This window comes from Paroedura picta, chromosome 1 (assembly GCF_049243985.1).
Source record: "Paroedura picta isolate Pp20150507F chromosome 1, Ppicta_v3.0, whole genome shotgun sequence".
Lineage (NCBI taxonomy): Eukaryota > Metazoa > Chordata > Lepidosauria > Squamata > Gekkonidae > Paroedura > Paroedura picta.
This window is the reverse complement of record NC_135369.1, coordinates 18,165,769-18,183,283: the sequence shown is the minus strand read 5'-3', so window position 1 is coordinate 18,183,283 and position 17,515 is coordinate 18,165,769. Positions and strand designations below refer to the sequence as shown.

Here is a 17,515-nt window from a genome sequence, read left to right as displayed (position 1 = left end):
GAATGAATACTAGGATACAAGCCATTTGGTGCATGAATTTACCTGACCACAGCTGGTCAGGATAGATTGTGCAGAAACACACTTGCGCGCGCGCGCACCTGTCCACACGCACGCACACATGCACATGAAAACGAAACCATATTTCGTTCAGGTTTAAGATACTGAAATATTTTCTAGCTAATGTATATAAAGTCAGGATTTCTTTTTTAAATATGAACTAGCAACCACACCGCATTTCAATAAAAAGTGATTAATAGTTCAGGGAACCGAAGCATATTCCTGGGAATACTTCTGGGGCTGGCTCCAGTCCCAAGTCCTCAGCCTTTCCTCGTAGGGCTTAGTCCCCAGGCCCCGGATCATCCTTGTTGCTCTCTTCTGAACCCTCTCAATTTTGTCCACGTCCTTTTTGAAATGAGTCCTCCAGAACTGCACCCAGGACTCCAGGTAGGGTCTGACCAATGACATATTGATATTTTGATGTGATGCCTCTGTTGGTGCATTTGCCTTCTTTACCACCGTATCACACAGCCTGCACATATTCAGTTCACAGTCCACAAGTACCCCAAGATCTCGTTCACACACACTGCTACCCAGAAGCGTCTCTCCCATCCAGTTCCCCATTTCCCCCTCCTCCCAAGAGAGCCGTTACCTTCATCATAGCGCTGCGTGCCACGGCAGCACTTCCTGGGCGCTCCCCATCCAGCGCCGCCCCAAGAACGTCAGCGGTCACAGCGTTGCGGTTGAAAAGGATGGAGGGAGCAATGAAGGAGTAGCCCTAAAAATAAATGGAGATCAGCTGCATTCCCTGTACCGTTGCTTCTGTTATCAAGCAGAGTGATTCATGTATTTCTGAGCATTTTGCAAAATCATCGCATCCTTCCGTTTCAGGTGTGGGCACATGCGTCGGAATGCTCTCCCAAGAAAATGGGTCACTGGATACCCTCATTAGCTCAACATCGAAAGCACATGGCAGGCTGCACCACACTCTTACATCGTGTTCGGAAGCTTCTTCCTTTTCCTATTTTTTAATTTTTGTCCTAACGTCCAACAAAGAGTTCTGGGGAACTCAAAAGTTTCCATACCACTTCCATACTAATTAACGTTATTATTTTGTTTTTGTGTTGTTTTTCTCCTAAGACTTTGTTTTGTTGTGCACTTTTATTAATGAAAATCTTTAATAATAACGATGATGATGATGATGACGCTAATAATAATGATGATGATGATGTTGATTATGCTAATAATAATACAAATAACAACAATAATCATAGAATCATAGAATCATAGAGTTGGAAGGGGCCATACAGGCCATCTAGTCCAACCCCCTGCTCAACGCAGGATCAGCCCTAAGTATCCTAAAGCATCCAAGAAATAATAATACTCTTCAAGGTCCACTGATAAAACTGAAGGACTTAAATATTTGATTTGATTATTTATTTTTTTATTTATAATTATATTTATATACCGCCGCTCTCAAAGTCTCGCAGAGGTTTACAATCAATAAAACACATTAAAACCCATAAAAACCCTTAAAATAACACAACCATTTTACTGAACACATAGGGTCAATATAGGGTTAAATGGGGTTAAAAGAAGCCCAGCGAATAGCCATGGAGTTTCTGGTTTTGACTGGAATGACTGCAAAGTGGGGAGGAAAAGTTAACCTTTTCTACTTGTGCCCTTCTTCTAACCTTCCCAGAAATAGCTTTTTGCCCTGTGGAAAGTTGTGTAGCCAGAGAAGCAAGATAATCACGTTTGGCCTTAACAGAACGCAGAGCAAAAAACGAAATGTGGAAGCCCCAAAATGGACACTCCAAAAGCTGCAGCCCAGATGGCACGCAGCTGGCAAAAGCAGAGAAGAACCAAAAACCACTTTCATTCTGACTCCTCATACTAAATATGAGGAAGAGACCGCAAGATACTTCCTAAAATCATCAGAGACTTCCAGTGGCTTCACATGCAAGGGAAACTCCCCGCCCCCGCCACCATCCTGTGCTTGAACTCGAAAGCGAAAGAGTGAAAGATATTCTAATCTGTAATATGCTCCCTTTTTAAAGAAAGGCATTCATCTCCTTTTCCATAAAACCATAATCAAGTTGCTATACAATCATTTGGGGAGGGGGGGCAGGGAGGAAGAAGAAGAAGAAGAAGAAGAAGAATTGGTTCTTATATGCCGCTTTTCTCTACCCAAAGGAGTCTCAAAGGTGCTTACAGTCGCCTTCCCTTTCCTCTCCCCCGAACAGACACCCTGTGAGGGAGGTGAGGCTGAGAGAGCCCTGATATTCCTGCTCGGTCAGAACAGCTTTCTCAGTTCTGTGGCAAGCCCAGGGTCACCCAGCTGGTTGCATGTGGGGGAGGAGCAAGGAATAAAAACCGTAAACAATACTCCAAACTGTCTCTCAATAAGAAGAATCAATAAATGCTTCTTGACTGTCTGCCCTGGGGTGGGCAGGGGTTTGTTCCAGGCATGCAAACCACGTTGGCAAATAACCCTGTGTACGTCGCCAGCCCCAGGTTGCACTGGTTTCATGTCTACCTTCAGACGCAGGATTGGCCTCTTCCTTTTTCCAAGAAGAGGAGGGAGAGCCACAACAAGAACACTGCTTTCGCCCTGAGGTCTTCCAGGTCTAGTGGTGAGCTCCCCCTCACTGGCAGTCTTCAAGCAAAGGTTGGATGCACACTTTTCTTGGATGCTTTAGGATGCTTAGGGCTGATCCTGCATTGAGCAGGGGGTTGGACTAGATGGCCTGTATGGCCCCTTCCAACTCTAAGATTCTATGACTCTATGATTCTAGTAGTATCAGAAAGAGATGGGGTGCCCCTCCCTGCCCTGTCTCCATATTATGCCTCCTCCCCCACCCCCAAACTCTTGCCAATGCCATCTTCACCTTTTGGCTGCCCTTTTCCCACAACCCCAAAAGCCTCTTTGGAAAGAGAAGACCGACCCTGTGCCTGGTGTTTTTCCCGTGGCCCCCGTGGACAGACTTCCACCTCTTTTGGCACCCACCTGGAAGACACGGTCGAGGCTGGGAGGAGTCCCTGCAGGGGAGTAGATGGGCTCCAAGCTGGTGAATTCCTCAGCAAAGTTCCGCACGTCCAGCTCGCTGCGGATGAGGGGCTTGAAGGGGGGCTTCACCTTGCGGGCCGCTAGTTCTGTCCAGTCGAGACCCTGGGGAGAAGGTGGTGGGTTAAAGCACATTGGCACAAAGTGGCAGAACTGTCACGGCTTCCCTTCCACAGAGTCCAGAGAGTGGTGATGCTGAGGGCCTCTAAAATGCATTTAAAAAACAGACATGCTGTACTAGGAAGCAGCTTTGGGCTTCTTGTTTCACAGACATGTGCCGGTAGCAAAGGAGTGTGCCCAGCGCTGATTGCTTGTTCTGTTCCTGTCACCTCTTCCTCTGTTGACAAGAAGGTGTCAGTGCCACCCTTCCCTATGCCCGAGGCAGTAGAAGAAGACCTGTTGGCTTTTATATTCTGCTTTTCTCTATCTTGAGTGGCTTACAACTGCCTTCCCTTCCTCTCCCCACAACAGGCACCTTGCAACGTAGGTAGGGCCGAGAGAGTTTGAAGAGAACTGCAACTGGCCCGAGGTCACCCAGCAGGCTTCATGCGGAAGAGCAGGGAATCAAACCTGGTTCTTGAGATCAGAGTCTGCCATTCTTAACCACTCTGCCGTGTTGGCCTAGGGTTCTGTTGCTTGCAGGGGAATCAGGGCCTGCTGCTTGCAGGGGAATCAGGGCCAAGGGCTCAGCCCTGCCCTCCCTCCCAGTGGAATCGCCCCTGCCTCATTACGTTTTAATGGGTTTTTATGGGATTTTATTGTTCTTATGAATCTCTTAGCCATATTCTACACCATTGTGCCACTTCTGGGCTTTCTTGAAGCCTGAAGAATGTTTCAGGGGTTTCTCAATGCTAAAAAAGACCAGAAAGGCTGAATTATGTTCAGTGCTCTTCCAACAATTAGAAACACAGAGCCGAAAGGGACCCCAAGCGCCATCTAATCCAACCTCCTGCACAATGCAGGAAATGCACAGCTAACTCCCCGCCTACTCCCCCCGTGGCCCTTACTCTATGCCCACTGGTTATTTATTGACTGGTTGATATTCTAGTGCATATGCTGCCCCTCTCTGAATGGTCTTGGGGAGGCTTACATCAAGAAGAAGAAGAAGAGTTGGTTCTTATATGCCGCCTTTCCCTACCCGAAGGAGTCTCAAAGCGGCTTACGTTCGCCTTCATTTTTCTCTCCCCACAGCAGACACCCGGTGAGGTGGGTGAGGCTGAGAGAGCCCTGAGATTACTGAAGAAGAAGAGTTGGTTCTTATATGCCGCTTTTCTCTACCCAAAGGAGTCTCAAAGTGGCCTCCAATCACCTTCCCCTTCCTCTCCCCACAACAGACACCCTGTGAGGTGGGTGAGGCTGAGAGAGCCCTGATATTCCTGCTTGGTCAGAACAGTTTTATCAGTGCTGGGTTGAGCCCAAGGTCAACCAGCTGGCTGTGGGGGAGTGCAGAATCGAGCCAGGAAAAAAAGAAAGAAAACAAAGAGGTGCCTGGGCAAGGGTGTGCTGCTGTTTCTGGGGGAAATGGAGCTATACTGAGATCAGCACTGCCTGCTTGGCTCTCCTTACCTGCTTAACCCGTACACTGGGTAGAGAGCCAGTTTGGTGTAGTGGTTAGGAGTGCGGACTTCTAATTTGGCAGGTTTGATTCTGTGCTCCCCCACATGCAACCAGCTGGGTGACCTTGGGCTCGCCATGGCACTGATAAAACTGATAAAACTGTTCTGACCGGGCAGTGATATCAGGGCTCTCTCAGCCTCACCCACCCCACAGGGTGTCTGTTGTGGGGAGAGGAAAGGGAAGGCGACTGTAAGCCGCTTTGAGCCTCCTTCGGGTAGGGAAAAGCGGCATATAAGAACCAACTCTTCTTCTTCTTATGAGCCTCTCCCTCAAAACAGAAGTCTTCAGTTATGTTCTCCCAAACATACAGGCTCATAAAAGGTTACCGCTTACAGTTCAGGGAAGAGATGAGCATGGAGTGACACTTCAGCCTAACTCAGTGGTTCTCAACCTGGGGGTTGGGACCCCTTTGTGGGTTGAATTACCCTTTCACAGGGGTTGCGGCAGGGCGAGCGGCTCGGTTGGAGGGGGCGCCGCCACTGTTGCTGCTCCTCCTGAAGGCCCCCGCCAATTTATACATAATTTATAACCAATTTATGCACAATCATAAACAATGGATCTTCATGCCATTGGTCAGTTTTGGTTTAATTTCTGTGAAAGAACACTTGCATAATTTTGCGGTTGGGGGTCACCACAACATGAGGAAGTGTATTAAAGGGTCGCGGCATTAGGAAGGTTGAGAACCATTGGCCTAACTGGGGGTGGGGACAGCCAGAAAGAGGGCACTATAGGCTAGGTAATGTCCATCCTGCCCAGCCAACAGCCATCACTTGGGCCCATTCTGCACACACTAGATAATGCGCTTTCAATGCACTTTCGAAGTAGATTTTCCTGTTCTGCACAGGAAAATCCAGCTACTGAAAATGCATTATCTGGTGTGTGCAGAATGAGCCCTGGGCTCTGTAGAGGAAGGAGGGAGAATGTGTCTTTCCTGGCTAAGGGGATGGAGCTGCTGGATGGTGGTAGGTTTCACCGGTGCGTGCCTCACCCTGAAAAAGGGATGCTCCTTGATTTCCTGGGCTCCCGTGGGCCCGGAGCCCAGGCGCTTCTTGGGGTCCTTGCACAGCAACTTCTGGAGCAGGTCACGTGCCACGGAGCCGATTAGTGACGGGAACGGAGGGTTGCACTTTAGGATCCGCCTGGAAATCAGACGCAGCTTCGTCAGTGATTAGGCCTCTCCCTCTGAAGCCCTGACATCCCCTTTCTGCATTACACACCAGCCAACCACATTTCCTTCTGCCCATCAGTTCGTGAACCTCTTGCTATTATCTTCTAGATATTCTTTAGCCTCTACCCTTCTCATAGAGATGCCATCTTCCAGATAGGAACGAGAATCCTCCGGAATTGCAGCTCGTCTAGAGATCAGGTTCCCTGGAGAAATGGGATACTTGGGGGGTTGGGGGTGGACTCTGGCATTGTACTCCACTGAAGTCCCTGTCCTCTTCAGGCTCCAGCCCCAAATCTCTAGGAATTTTTCATCCCTACCTTCTCGCCAAATCCCATCCTGTCTCTTTCTGTGGCCTCCCAATGAGAACTCTCTCATGTTATGCACCAACCTTTGATTCTCCTTCCAGTTGCTGCAGACTACTCATGCCAGCTTTCTTGTGTTTTCCATCAACCTGTGCTTCTTCTAATTTCTGTGGCCTACTTATGCCAACTTTCGCTCGTTGCCCATCAACCTTTGCTTCTCCTTCCACACCCTTCCCTGCTACCCATCTGCCTCTGGACAGCCTTCTTAAGTTTCCCATCAACCATTAAGCCAAACTCCCTATTTACCATTCATTCATTCATTCATTCATTCATTCATTCATTCATTCATTCATTCATTCATTCATTCATTCATTCATTCATTCATTCATTCATTCATTCATTCATTCACATTTATTTCCTGCCGTGATCGGGAACCCATGTCACAGTGGGTTACAGCCATAAAACGCCACATAAAAGATAATATTAAAAACCTACAATAACCTGGTGGCTAAACATTCGAAAGATGTTCCTGATAGTTAGAGCCATTTCTCAGTGCTACAGGCTTCCTTGGGAGGTGGTTGGTTCTCCTTTGGAGGTTCTTAAGCAGAGACTGGAGAGCCATCTGACAGAAATGCTGACATGATGAATGGGTGGGCAGGAAGGGATGTGTGTCTCTTGTGGCCCTTCCTTACATACCCATGGAATTGCTGATTACCACTGTGAAAAGGTAAGTGAATTTCCGCCAATCCAGTCTGGATTCTGGAGATTTTTGGTGGGTGCGTGGGTGGGGAGATCATTTGGGCATGAAATTGGGATCACTGTGGGTAGGCAAGTGAGTTCTTGCGTTGTGTAGGGGGTTGGACTAGATGACCCTGGAGATCCCTTCCAACACTATGAATCTATGATTCTAAGTAGTTCAACCTCAACCACCTAGCAATGAACGCCTCCCCCCTCTGCATTACTGAACAGCTTTTAGCCTCTCTGGTAAAGTTGGCTTCCTCAGCCCACCAAGGCCCACCCTTTTCCAATCATCCCTGAATCCTGACGTCACTTCCAATTCTGGGTCTCCCCCTCTCACCTGGACACTTCCGCTTGCGAGTTCTTTTCCCCCTCCAGCGTGAAGGGCGAGGCGCCTGTCAGCAGCTCAAACATTAGGATTCCCAGACTCCACCAATCCACAGACTGCAAGAAAGGGCACAGAGCAGTTGGCGTGACAATCTCCTCCACACCCTCCCTTCACAGAGATTTCCACAGGTTGTCTTATTCCTTACCCTCTTTAAAACCATCCCAGTTTCTCACCCTGTGCCACCTGGAGGTGCCATTCCAAAAACGTTTTACTGTCCATTGCCATGAGCTCTGAAAAGGCAGCACCCCCTCCATCAAGTCTAGTTCTGCCCACAGGTGAGGAGACCAATTTTTAGACTGGGTGCTCCTCCCGTGCCTTTGGCAGTGTATTGGTCTAGAAATATCGGTGGTCAAAAGTGCTGTCCAGTCACAGCTGACCCCACGGGGTTTTCAAAGCTAGTGACATTCCGAGGTGGTTTCCCTTTGTCCACCTCTGAACAGTAACCTTGTGGTGGTCTCCCATCCAAGTACTGTCCGGGAACAGTTTCCAAGATCTAGCCTGGGCCATCCAGGGCTGAATCCGCACTGAGCTTTTATTCCAATCCCAGGTTGATTCAATGCCTGCCAGCTACACTGAATGCGGTTTCCATTTTGATTTAGGGTGCTTTAAATTTTCCCTCTGCAAGAAGCATGATTGATCCGGAGTGACCCTACCTTTCTCCCGCAATATCTTGGAGTGGATATAACCCTCGATATTTGAAAAATCGGCATGACTAAAGGTGCAGCTCTCTGCTTGTCCCGAACTAAATTGCTGCTCCAATTGTTGTAGAAAAGCCCTGATTGGCCAGGGCGTCAGTTCAAAGGCATCCTTGTTCCCAGGCTGCAAAGTTTCCCTTAAAGGGGAAGCCCTAACTTCTCTCTGCAGAGATTTTCCTCTTGAATTTATCCCCCCCCTGCTGTCTCCAATCCTCTCCTCCCTCCCCTTTTGAGCCTCCCTAATCACGTGCAGAACACTTTTCTGTTTCAATTGGGGAGGTAGAGGAAGACCCGAGTTCAAATCGATCTGAATTCAGCAGGATCCACAATGGAATAAACAAAGTAAGTGCAGAATCAGCCCAGGTTGGGGCCTATAAACATTAGCAGACCTAATGCTGATCTTGCACACCTGACCCACCCACTGAAAACCAATATTCTGGACACATATTCTTACCATTGGCTACAGAGGCATGGCAATCTCTCTAGAACATTTTTTAGTTCTAATAATCTTTCTAGACTGTGGCCTTTCATGCTCTGCTTCTATGTGTATGTAATCTCCCTCAGAAACTCTGGGCAGTGTGCCTTTGCATTAGGAATTTCCACTGAACTATCCCGGCTAATTCCTCTTGTTACTGATTATTCAATACGAATGTAATGAATTATTGAATCTCGGTGGAATCTTGGCTTTCAGTTGTGAGCTGGAGAACCCTTTAGGTTAGCTGGCAGGGTGTCAGTCCTTACAATAAACAAGCTAATGTTTTTGTACTTGAGGGCCAATAACCAGAGTATAAAAATATACACATAAGGCAAGGAGAAAGAGGTGGGGCTGGGGCTCTATGTTTTGCATCCAGAAAGACCCAGGTTCAATCGCAGCATCTCAAGGAGAAGAAGAGCTGGTTTCTATACCTCGCTTTTCACTGCCCAAAGGAGTATCAAAGCAGCTTACAATCTCTTCTCCCCACAACAGGCACCCTGTGAGGTAGTTGGGGCTGGGAGAGCTCTGAGGAAACAGCTGGCTGCATAGGGAGGAGCAGGGAATCAAATCCAGCTCTCCAGATTAGAAGTTGCCACTCTGCGTACTTCCTGCAAGCCAGGAATTTTGAAAGTTACAGAGGAATATTGTAATATTTTTAAATCTTATTTTAAATAACTAGGGAATTGTGGTAACTTGCATAAATGTGAAGCTCCCAATAATTTAAAATAATAATTCCAGGTGTGGAACTCACAATTAAAAATCAAAGTTGTCAAGAACCACCATTTGACAACTTTGATTTTTAATTGTCTGGGTTATCACATTTGGTCTATGGTCCGACCATGTGCAACCATTGAGACTGTACGTGCAATACTGCATAGACTCTGATTCTTAGGTTTTTAATCGTGTTAATGTGCACTTTACATTGGGAGAAGCTATATTTTTGAAATTAAAAAGGTAACTCCATCAGCACTAACACACAAACAAATGCCACGTCAACGCTCTTGACCCTTTCGTTTCTCCTGCCGAGTTTGTTCCGCCAACTGGCCACCCTCAACCACACCACGCTCTTACCTTGCCGTGTCCGCTTTTACTCCGTACAATTTCCGGGGCCATGTATTCGATGGTGCCGCAAAAGGAGAAAGTCCGTTCTTTCTGTGTGGAGGGCACAGCAGAGATACAATAAGGAAGAATATACCTTGTATATCCGACTCCATCAGAACAAATGCATCCCCTCCCAAATAGCATAGACACGTTTTTCCCTAGCTGGTTTTCCCGTATCTTTATGGACACTGATCTTTGCCCATGAAAACTTTCATCGGCTGATAGCTGCAGGCTCGGATAATGTATATTTATTTTTCTGGTCAAGTGGCAAACTTCCCATGTAGAGTGGTCTATGCAAACAGCAGGCCATATGGCAAAGCCCAAAAGAACAAACCAGGCCTAAATATTTTCCCATTGGTTCAACCATTACGTCTTTCTAATACCCTTATTCTCAAGCCCAGGATAATTCTACAAGCCCCCCACCCTTTCTGCACATTGTTCAAGACTCTTGGCTGTCAAGTTATGTGCCGCAACCAAAATTGTATATTCTTGCCTGATATACAAGCTAAAAGGGTGATGGTTCCTGTGGTAAAGGCAACCTTGACACACAGCATGTCCCTAACTGTTGCTGTTATCCCCTTTCAACTGTTATTATCACCCATATGTGGTATTATTATGACTGCTTCCCCCCACTCTTGTTCAATATTGTTCTAAATGTTCTTTGTACCTTTCCCATTCCCCTCTGGTTCTATGTAGTCAGTCCCGAGACGTCACAGCGAGGGGTGGTATATAAATTATATGAATGAATGAATGAATGAATGAATGAATGAATGAATGAATGAATGAATGAATGAATGAATGAATGAAAAACTAAAAGATATACTGTGGAGCAGAAATAATGAAATCGTCCTGAGATATGTGTAAGTACACAATATACTGCCAAAGCTTCAGGGTGTGAACTGGCAGGCTGCATACCGCATGGTGTCTTGACTGTTGGTGCATTGTGCTGGCATAGATATGTGCAAACAGGCAAAGTGCATCAATTCACATTTTAGAGTAGTGAAGATGGCCAATACTACCGAGTCTCACTGACAGCACTTTAACAAAATATCAACATGTAAGAGGAGTCATGCGAGTTAGGCGAGTGGTCCATCTAGTCCAGCAACCTGTTTAGCACGGTGGTCAACCAGCTGCCCCTGGATGACCAAGAACCAGGGAACAGAGGTCCAAGCAATCCCCTGTTGTTGTCCTCCGTCACAGTATTCAGTGGGACTGTTACTGCACAGAGGACGCTATGCTGTGCTACTGCCTGGTTTTCGGTCCAGGGCTGAATCTGCACTTACTTTGTTTATTTCTGTTGAATTCAGATTGATTTGATCCCAGGTCTTCATCATTACTTTCCCCCGACTTGAAACAGAAAGTGCTCTGCAGCATTAGGGGAGCTGACGGAGGGGAGGGCATAGGATTTCTCCTCTTTTGAAAGCCGGTGGAGAAGCAGCACGAGGGCTCTTTCTCTAACGAGCGTGGGGGAGGGGGCCAGCCAGCTAGCAGCCTCTCAGAGAAGAGGCAAATCTCTGCTGGTTCTGGAGGAGCACAGATTCCAGAGGGTTTTGCAACCAGGAAGCATTTGAACTGACGCCCCAACCAAGCAGGGCTTTTGTACAATATTGGAGGCTCGGAAGCAAGTTAGTTCGGGGAAAAGCAGAGAGCTGCACCTTTAGTCATGCAAATTTTAAAATATCGAGGGTTAAAGGCACTCCAGAAAATTGTGAGGAAAAGGTAGAGTCACTCCGGATCAGTCATGTTTGCTGCAGAGGGGAAATTTAAATCGCCCCAAATCAAAACGGAAATCGCATTCCGTGTAGATGGCAGGGCCTGAATCGACCTGGGATTGCAATAAAAGCTCCGTGCAGACTCCACCCAGGGCTAATCACCTTAAGACTTCCCACTACCGAACAGGAGTTGTTGGCCTGCTTCCCTCCTGTCCACCCGGGATTTTCACTGCTACATGAGGTAGCCGAGGGACAGGAAGTGGTGTGAGAACTCCCCAATCACCTTCCAGTGCCATTTGAGTGTCCGCCCCCAAATTCAACATATATATTTTAAAATTATAAGGATTGCGTTGTAACACAAAACAACACAAAACAACACAAACAACACACACAAGGATTTAAAAAATGGGCTGTTTTATCGTTCCATTCTCCCCCCACACACACACACACACATGCAGACTGTCCCCAATCACACTAAAACCAAGAAAACCAAATATTGGGGGGGGGGGCTACTACGTCGTGTCTTTGGAATGGTGCTGTAAAGTGATCGGACTTTGTTTGTTTTAAAAGGTTGTGAGGGTAGATCATTAAAGTGACACTCAGGGGGAGGCCATGAGCAATTCCCTGACAGGGGATGGGCTGGATGTTCCGCTTCCTGACGGTCCAAGCCCGACTCACACACCATTGGATCCCGGGCCAAAAAAGGAACACTGATTTTTCCACGTTCTCTTGCTGCAAGCACCTGGTGTCCAGAATTGCGCCAGCCCTGGGACATGCCTGATTCTGTAAGGAAGCGGGAATTAGCCCAGTGACCAGACAAGCGCTGAGCCGCTGCAAATTCTTCATGCGGAAGAGGACTGACTGACTGCTTCTGAGCGCCATTTAGTTGTCAGTAGTTTATAGCCATCAACAGGCCTCTCCCCCGTCAATTTGTTTAGCACCCTTTCGCCAACTAAACAGGCAACCATTATTATTATTATTATTATTATTATTATTATTATTATTATTATTATTATTATTTAATTTTTACACCATCACTGCAGTATGTGGCAGTGAATTCCTCCAGTTGATTATCTTTTGAGTAGCAAACCACATACTTTCATCTGGCCTGAATCTACTGCCCATTGGTTTAATCGTCTGCCCTGCAGTTTTATTTATTTCTTTCATTTATTAATTATATTTGTATAACACCCTCCCCTAAGGCTCAGGACGGTTCACGTGGAACAAAAACAGTACATGGAACTTTGTTTCTTCGTAACATATATGTGAACTGCAACAATAACAATAGCTACCATAACTGAAAGTAACAATCTGATCCATAACAATCTGATCCAGTTTGGACAGGTCCATGGTTCTGGTGTATGGGTTCTTGGGAGGGAGGTTCAGGGGCTCTGGAGATGTTACGGATTCCAGTCAAACTCAACCAAATGCCTGGTGGAAGACTTCCCTTTTGCATGCCTGGTGGAATTGCTTTAGATCTGTCAGGGCCTTGACCTACTCCAGCAGCTCATTCCACCACGTGAGGACCAGGATCTGGCCCTGATTGAGGCCAAGTGAGCTTCTTTTGGGCCAGGGATCCTTAGCTGGTTGGCAGTGGCAGAGCGTAGAGCTCTTTCAGGGGCATAAGCAGAAAGGCAGTCCCTCCAGTACACTGGGCCCTGACCACCTATGATCTTAAAGGTAATTACCAGAACTTTTAGCCTGATCCGGAATTTGACCGGTAGCCACTGCAGTTGATGGAGGATGGGCTGAATGTGGGGCCTCCATGGTGTTGCTGTGAGGACCCTGGCCGCTGCATTTTGGACCAGTTGTAGTTTCTGGATCAAGGCTAAGGGCAGTCCTGAGTAGAGCGAGTTACAGAAGTCCAGTCTAGAGGTGACCGTCGCGTGGATCACTGTGGCCAGGTGTTCTGGGGCCAAGTACTGTGCGAGTAGTTTGGCTTGGCGGAAGTGGTAAAATACCAGCCGCGTTATCTCGTGACCTGGGTTTCCACCAGTTAATTATCTTTTGAGTAACAAACCACATCCTTTCATCTGGCCTGAATCTACTGCCCATCAGTTTAATTGTCTGTCCTGCCGTTTTAATACTGTAGAGTAGCGATCCCCAACCTGTGGGCTGCGGACCACATGGGGTCCGTCGACTAATTGGAGGTGGGCCGCGAAGGACGCCTTCTCCCCCCCTTTACTTCATCCCCCCCAGCCCTTTACAACACACTTCGGGTGTCATTGTCTCCCATCACTCCCAGATGGGACTATCTCGTTGCAGAGAAACAAGTTCAGGGTTCCCACTGATTTGTCATTGTCATGAGTTAAAATTTCCATGAAAATAAAATATTCCTTATGTTCATTGTTGTGGCGTGTCTGTATCTTATTTTGAAGGGATGTCTAAACATTACCATAGCTATCAGAGAGTGTTAGGGCAGTGGTTGAGAGTAAACTACCCCCCTCCTACCGGGACTCAGTAAAATTGTTAAGCGTTGAGTGGTCCCCAGTGATAAAAAGGTTGGGGACTACTGCTGTAGAGGAGGGAGGGAAAAGTTCATTCATCTATCTTTCTCCATCCTTCAAAATAATTAATTATAGAATCCTCTGTCATGTCTCCACTCCTTAATCATCTTTTTTTCTAAACAGTTCCTAAAAAGCAAAATTAGGGACAATACATGTTCTTAATAGAATATGCAAGATCTGCAGTGTGCATAACTGAGCAGAATATAAAGGGTGTCCTGCAGAGGGCATCGGGGGTGATATATATTTAGCATAGATAGGATAGGAACTTCCTGGTGGTTTTCAGATTATCTCCTCCAGTGTCCTGATTGGTTCAACAGGAGGCTTCCTTCTCTCCCTGTTTTGCCACCAGAACAGTCAAACAACAGAAGAATGACTGCAGCTGGCTAGCTAGTTCGGTCTCTCCTCTCCTCTTTCTGTACACCGTTGTTTCTTTTCTGAATAAAAACTATTATATTCTTTAAACAGCCTGGTGCTGTGTATTCAAACTCTGCCAACATTTAAAACATGAAGAACTTCCACCTGCAGATGGAAGTGGGGAAAGGGGCATGTCCAGATTAAATACTGGAATGGTCCCTCCATAATTTTTTTTATGCTTCACAATGGTGCCCCCAAGTAACCCTAAAAACTTTGGGCAATGCGACTATATTGCAAAATTCAGTGAAGTCCAGACTTGAGGTTTTTCATACATCCAGAGTGAAAAATATGGGAAAAGCAGAGTTTAAGAAGAAGAAGAAGAAGAGTTGGTTCTTATATGCCGCTTTTCCCTACCCGAAGGAGGCTCAAAGCGGCTTACAGTCGCCTTCCCATTCCTCTCCCCACAACAGACACCCTGTGGGGTGGGTGAGGCTGAGAGAGCGCTGATATCACTGTCCGGTCTGAACAGTTTTATCAGTGCCATGGCAAGCCCAAGGTCACCCAGCTGGCTGCATGTGGGGGAGAGCGGAATCGAACCCGGCATGCCAGATTAGAAGTCCATACTCCTAACCACTACACCAAACTGGCTCTTAAACAAGCAGAACCCAGACAACCAGCTGGTTACTTGAAATGCATGTTCTTCCACACCCTGACGCTTTAGGGGCTCCTTTTCTCTCTTAAGGTGGCCAGATCTCAATGCTACAGAAGCAGTGTCTGAGCAACTGGCCATTTTATCCCTACCAGGGTCTCAGCTGTGCTCTCGGTCCAGAGTCCACATCAAATCATGCCATTCCTGCTTTCTCATTTATTTATGAAGAAGAAGAGTTGGTTTTTATATGCTGCTTTTCTCTACCAGGAGTCTCAAAGTCACCCCAGATCTGTCTCCACTGCCTCAAGTTACTGTTTTTCCTCAAGTTACTGTTTTTCAACCACCCTGAGCCCCACTTTTTGTGGCCAACCGCTTACTGGACTAGTTTTCCAGCACTCTTCCTTCCTTTCCCTCCCCACAAAGCCTTTCCTGATCTCATTTATTTATTTATCTTTCAAATGTATATGCCACCTTTCCAAGGGGGCTCAGGGCATCTTAGAATACATAATAACAAAAACAGTAATTAAAACTTCTCAACATTTTAAAATAACTAAAATGTACCTGGAAGACCCAGGTTCAAATCCCCACATGTGCCGTGAAAGTTCACTGGATGACCTTGGGCCAGTCACTCACTGTTTGTCCACCCTACTTCACAAGGTTGTTGTGAGGATAAGATGGAGGCGAGCAGAAGGACATAAACCTCTCTGGATCCCCATTGGGGAGAAGGAAAGGGTATACATGAGTTCAATAAATAAAGTTTTATTCTTTCCATCTGCCATAATACCTCTTTTGCTACCTGTATGCCATTCCTATACTTTGGCCACCTCATGAGAAGGAAGGACTCCCGGGAGAAGAGCCTAATGCTGGGAGCGATCGAGGGCAAAAGAAGAGGGGGACGACAGAGAATGAGGTGGCTGGATGGAGTCACTGAAGCAGTCGGTGCAAACTTAAATGGACTCCGGGGAATGGTAGAGGACAGGAAGGCCTGGAGGATCATTGTCCATGGGGTCGCGATGGGTCGGACACGACTTTGCAACTCACAACAACGCCATTCCTATATCTTGTTCTATGTTTCAACCTCAATCTCCCATGGCAGAGACAGAGGGATTATTTTTACAAAAAGCACTGAAGTGACCTAACAGGGCCCTGTTCCCTATGGTGAACTTATCCATAGCTCTGTTGCCTCTGTTCACAGGTTTTTGTGGTGGCTCGAAAGTCCCCAAATCCTATTTGGTCAGAGACAACAGGAGGCGACAGACACCGACGCGTGTGCTGTGAGAAACACTGCCACTATCACACCATCTTCCAAAAACTATTATCTGTCGACAGACACAATCCCAGATTTCTGAATGCTATTTTTTTCCACTGACACCTGGCATAACCTTCTGGGCTGTTAACCCATGCTCCCTGGATGTCAGTCAGTTCAGGATTTGCGGCCTACAGTTCCAGCCAAACATGGCCCAGTACAGAACCAAATATGGCTCTCTTTTTCAAAATAAAACCTATATTTTATATTTTATTCTTTTTTAAGAGCCATATTTTACTTAGCTTCAGATGGTAGCGGTGTCAGTCTGCAGTAGAAGAGCTAGATTCCAATCCAGAAGCACCTCAGAGACCTAAGTATCTGATGAAGGGATACCTTTGATTTTTGAAAGCTTATTTTTGTGGTCTCTGCTGGACTAAAATCTAACGTTATTTCTGTATGAGGGAGGGGGATGCTATGCGAAGGCAAAGGCAAGCCAATATGTTTTATGGCACTAAACGGTTTCTTAGAGAAGGTCCATGGAAAGGGAAACAAAACCAATTCTCCAATGGCTGCACTGGTGGCCAATATAATTCTGGATCAGGTTTAAGGTGTTGGGCTTAACCTTTAAGGTCTAATGTGGTATGGGACCTGTGTACCTGAGGAACTGCCTCTCCTAATACATCCCCCGGAAAGTTCTCCGCTCGGCCTTAGAAGAAGAAGAAGAAGAAGAAGAAGAAGAAGAAGAAGAAGAAGAAGAAGAAGAAGAAGAAGAAGAGTTGGTTCTTATATGCCGCTTTTTTCTACCTGAAGGAGGCTCAAAGCGGCTTACAATTGCCTTCCCATTACTCTCTCCACAACAGACACCCTGTGGGGTGGGTGAGGCTGAGAGAGCGCTGATATCACTGCTGGGTCAGAACAGATTTATCAGTGCCGTGGCGAGCCCAAGGTCACCCAGCTGGTTGCATGTGGGGGAGCGCAGAATCGAACCTGGCATGCCAGATTAGAAGTCCGCACTCCTAACCACTATACCAAACTGGCTCTCCAGAGAACAGCGCTTGGTCTCGACCAGCCTGGTGGAATGAGTTTCCGGCTGAAGTGTGGGTCCTCATGTAGCTTCTTCAAGGAGAGCCAGTTTGATGTAGTGGCTGAGAGTGGCAGTTTCTAATCTGGCGAGCTGAATTTGATTCCCTGCTCCTCCTCCACATGCAGCCAAGCTGGGTGACCTTGGGCTCACCACAGCACTGATAAAGCTATTCTGACTGAGCAGTAATATCAGGGCATAGTGCAGGGGTTGGACTAGATGACCCATGAGGTCCCTTCCAACTCTATTATTCTATTATTCTATGATTCTAGGGCTCTCTCAGCCTCAACTCCCTCACAGGGTGTCTGTTGTGGGGAGAGGAAAGGGAAGGCGATTGGAAGCCGCTTTGAGACACCTTCTGGTTGAGAAAAGCGGCATATAAGATCCTCCTCCCCCCTTCTTCTTGTAAGATGGCACT

General features: G+C 46.8%; 1 protein-coding gene across 1 annotated transcript in view; it reads right to left on the bottom strand.

Annotated features, from left to right (window-relative positions):
• Positions 1-17,515, bottom strand: part of RPS6KA4 (ribosomal protein S6 kinase A4) — a 58,085-nt gene that overhangs the window by 26,315 nt on the left and 14,255 nt on the right. Inside the window, 5 exon segments of the mRNA XM_077324291.1 lie at positions 650-775; positions 3,008-3,169; positions 5,670-5,820; positions 7,230-7,333; positions 9,519-9,599. Coding sequence (XP_077180406.1) covers positions 650-775; positions 3,008-3,169; positions 5,670-5,820; positions 7,230-7,333; positions 9,519-9,599 — 624 coding nt within the window.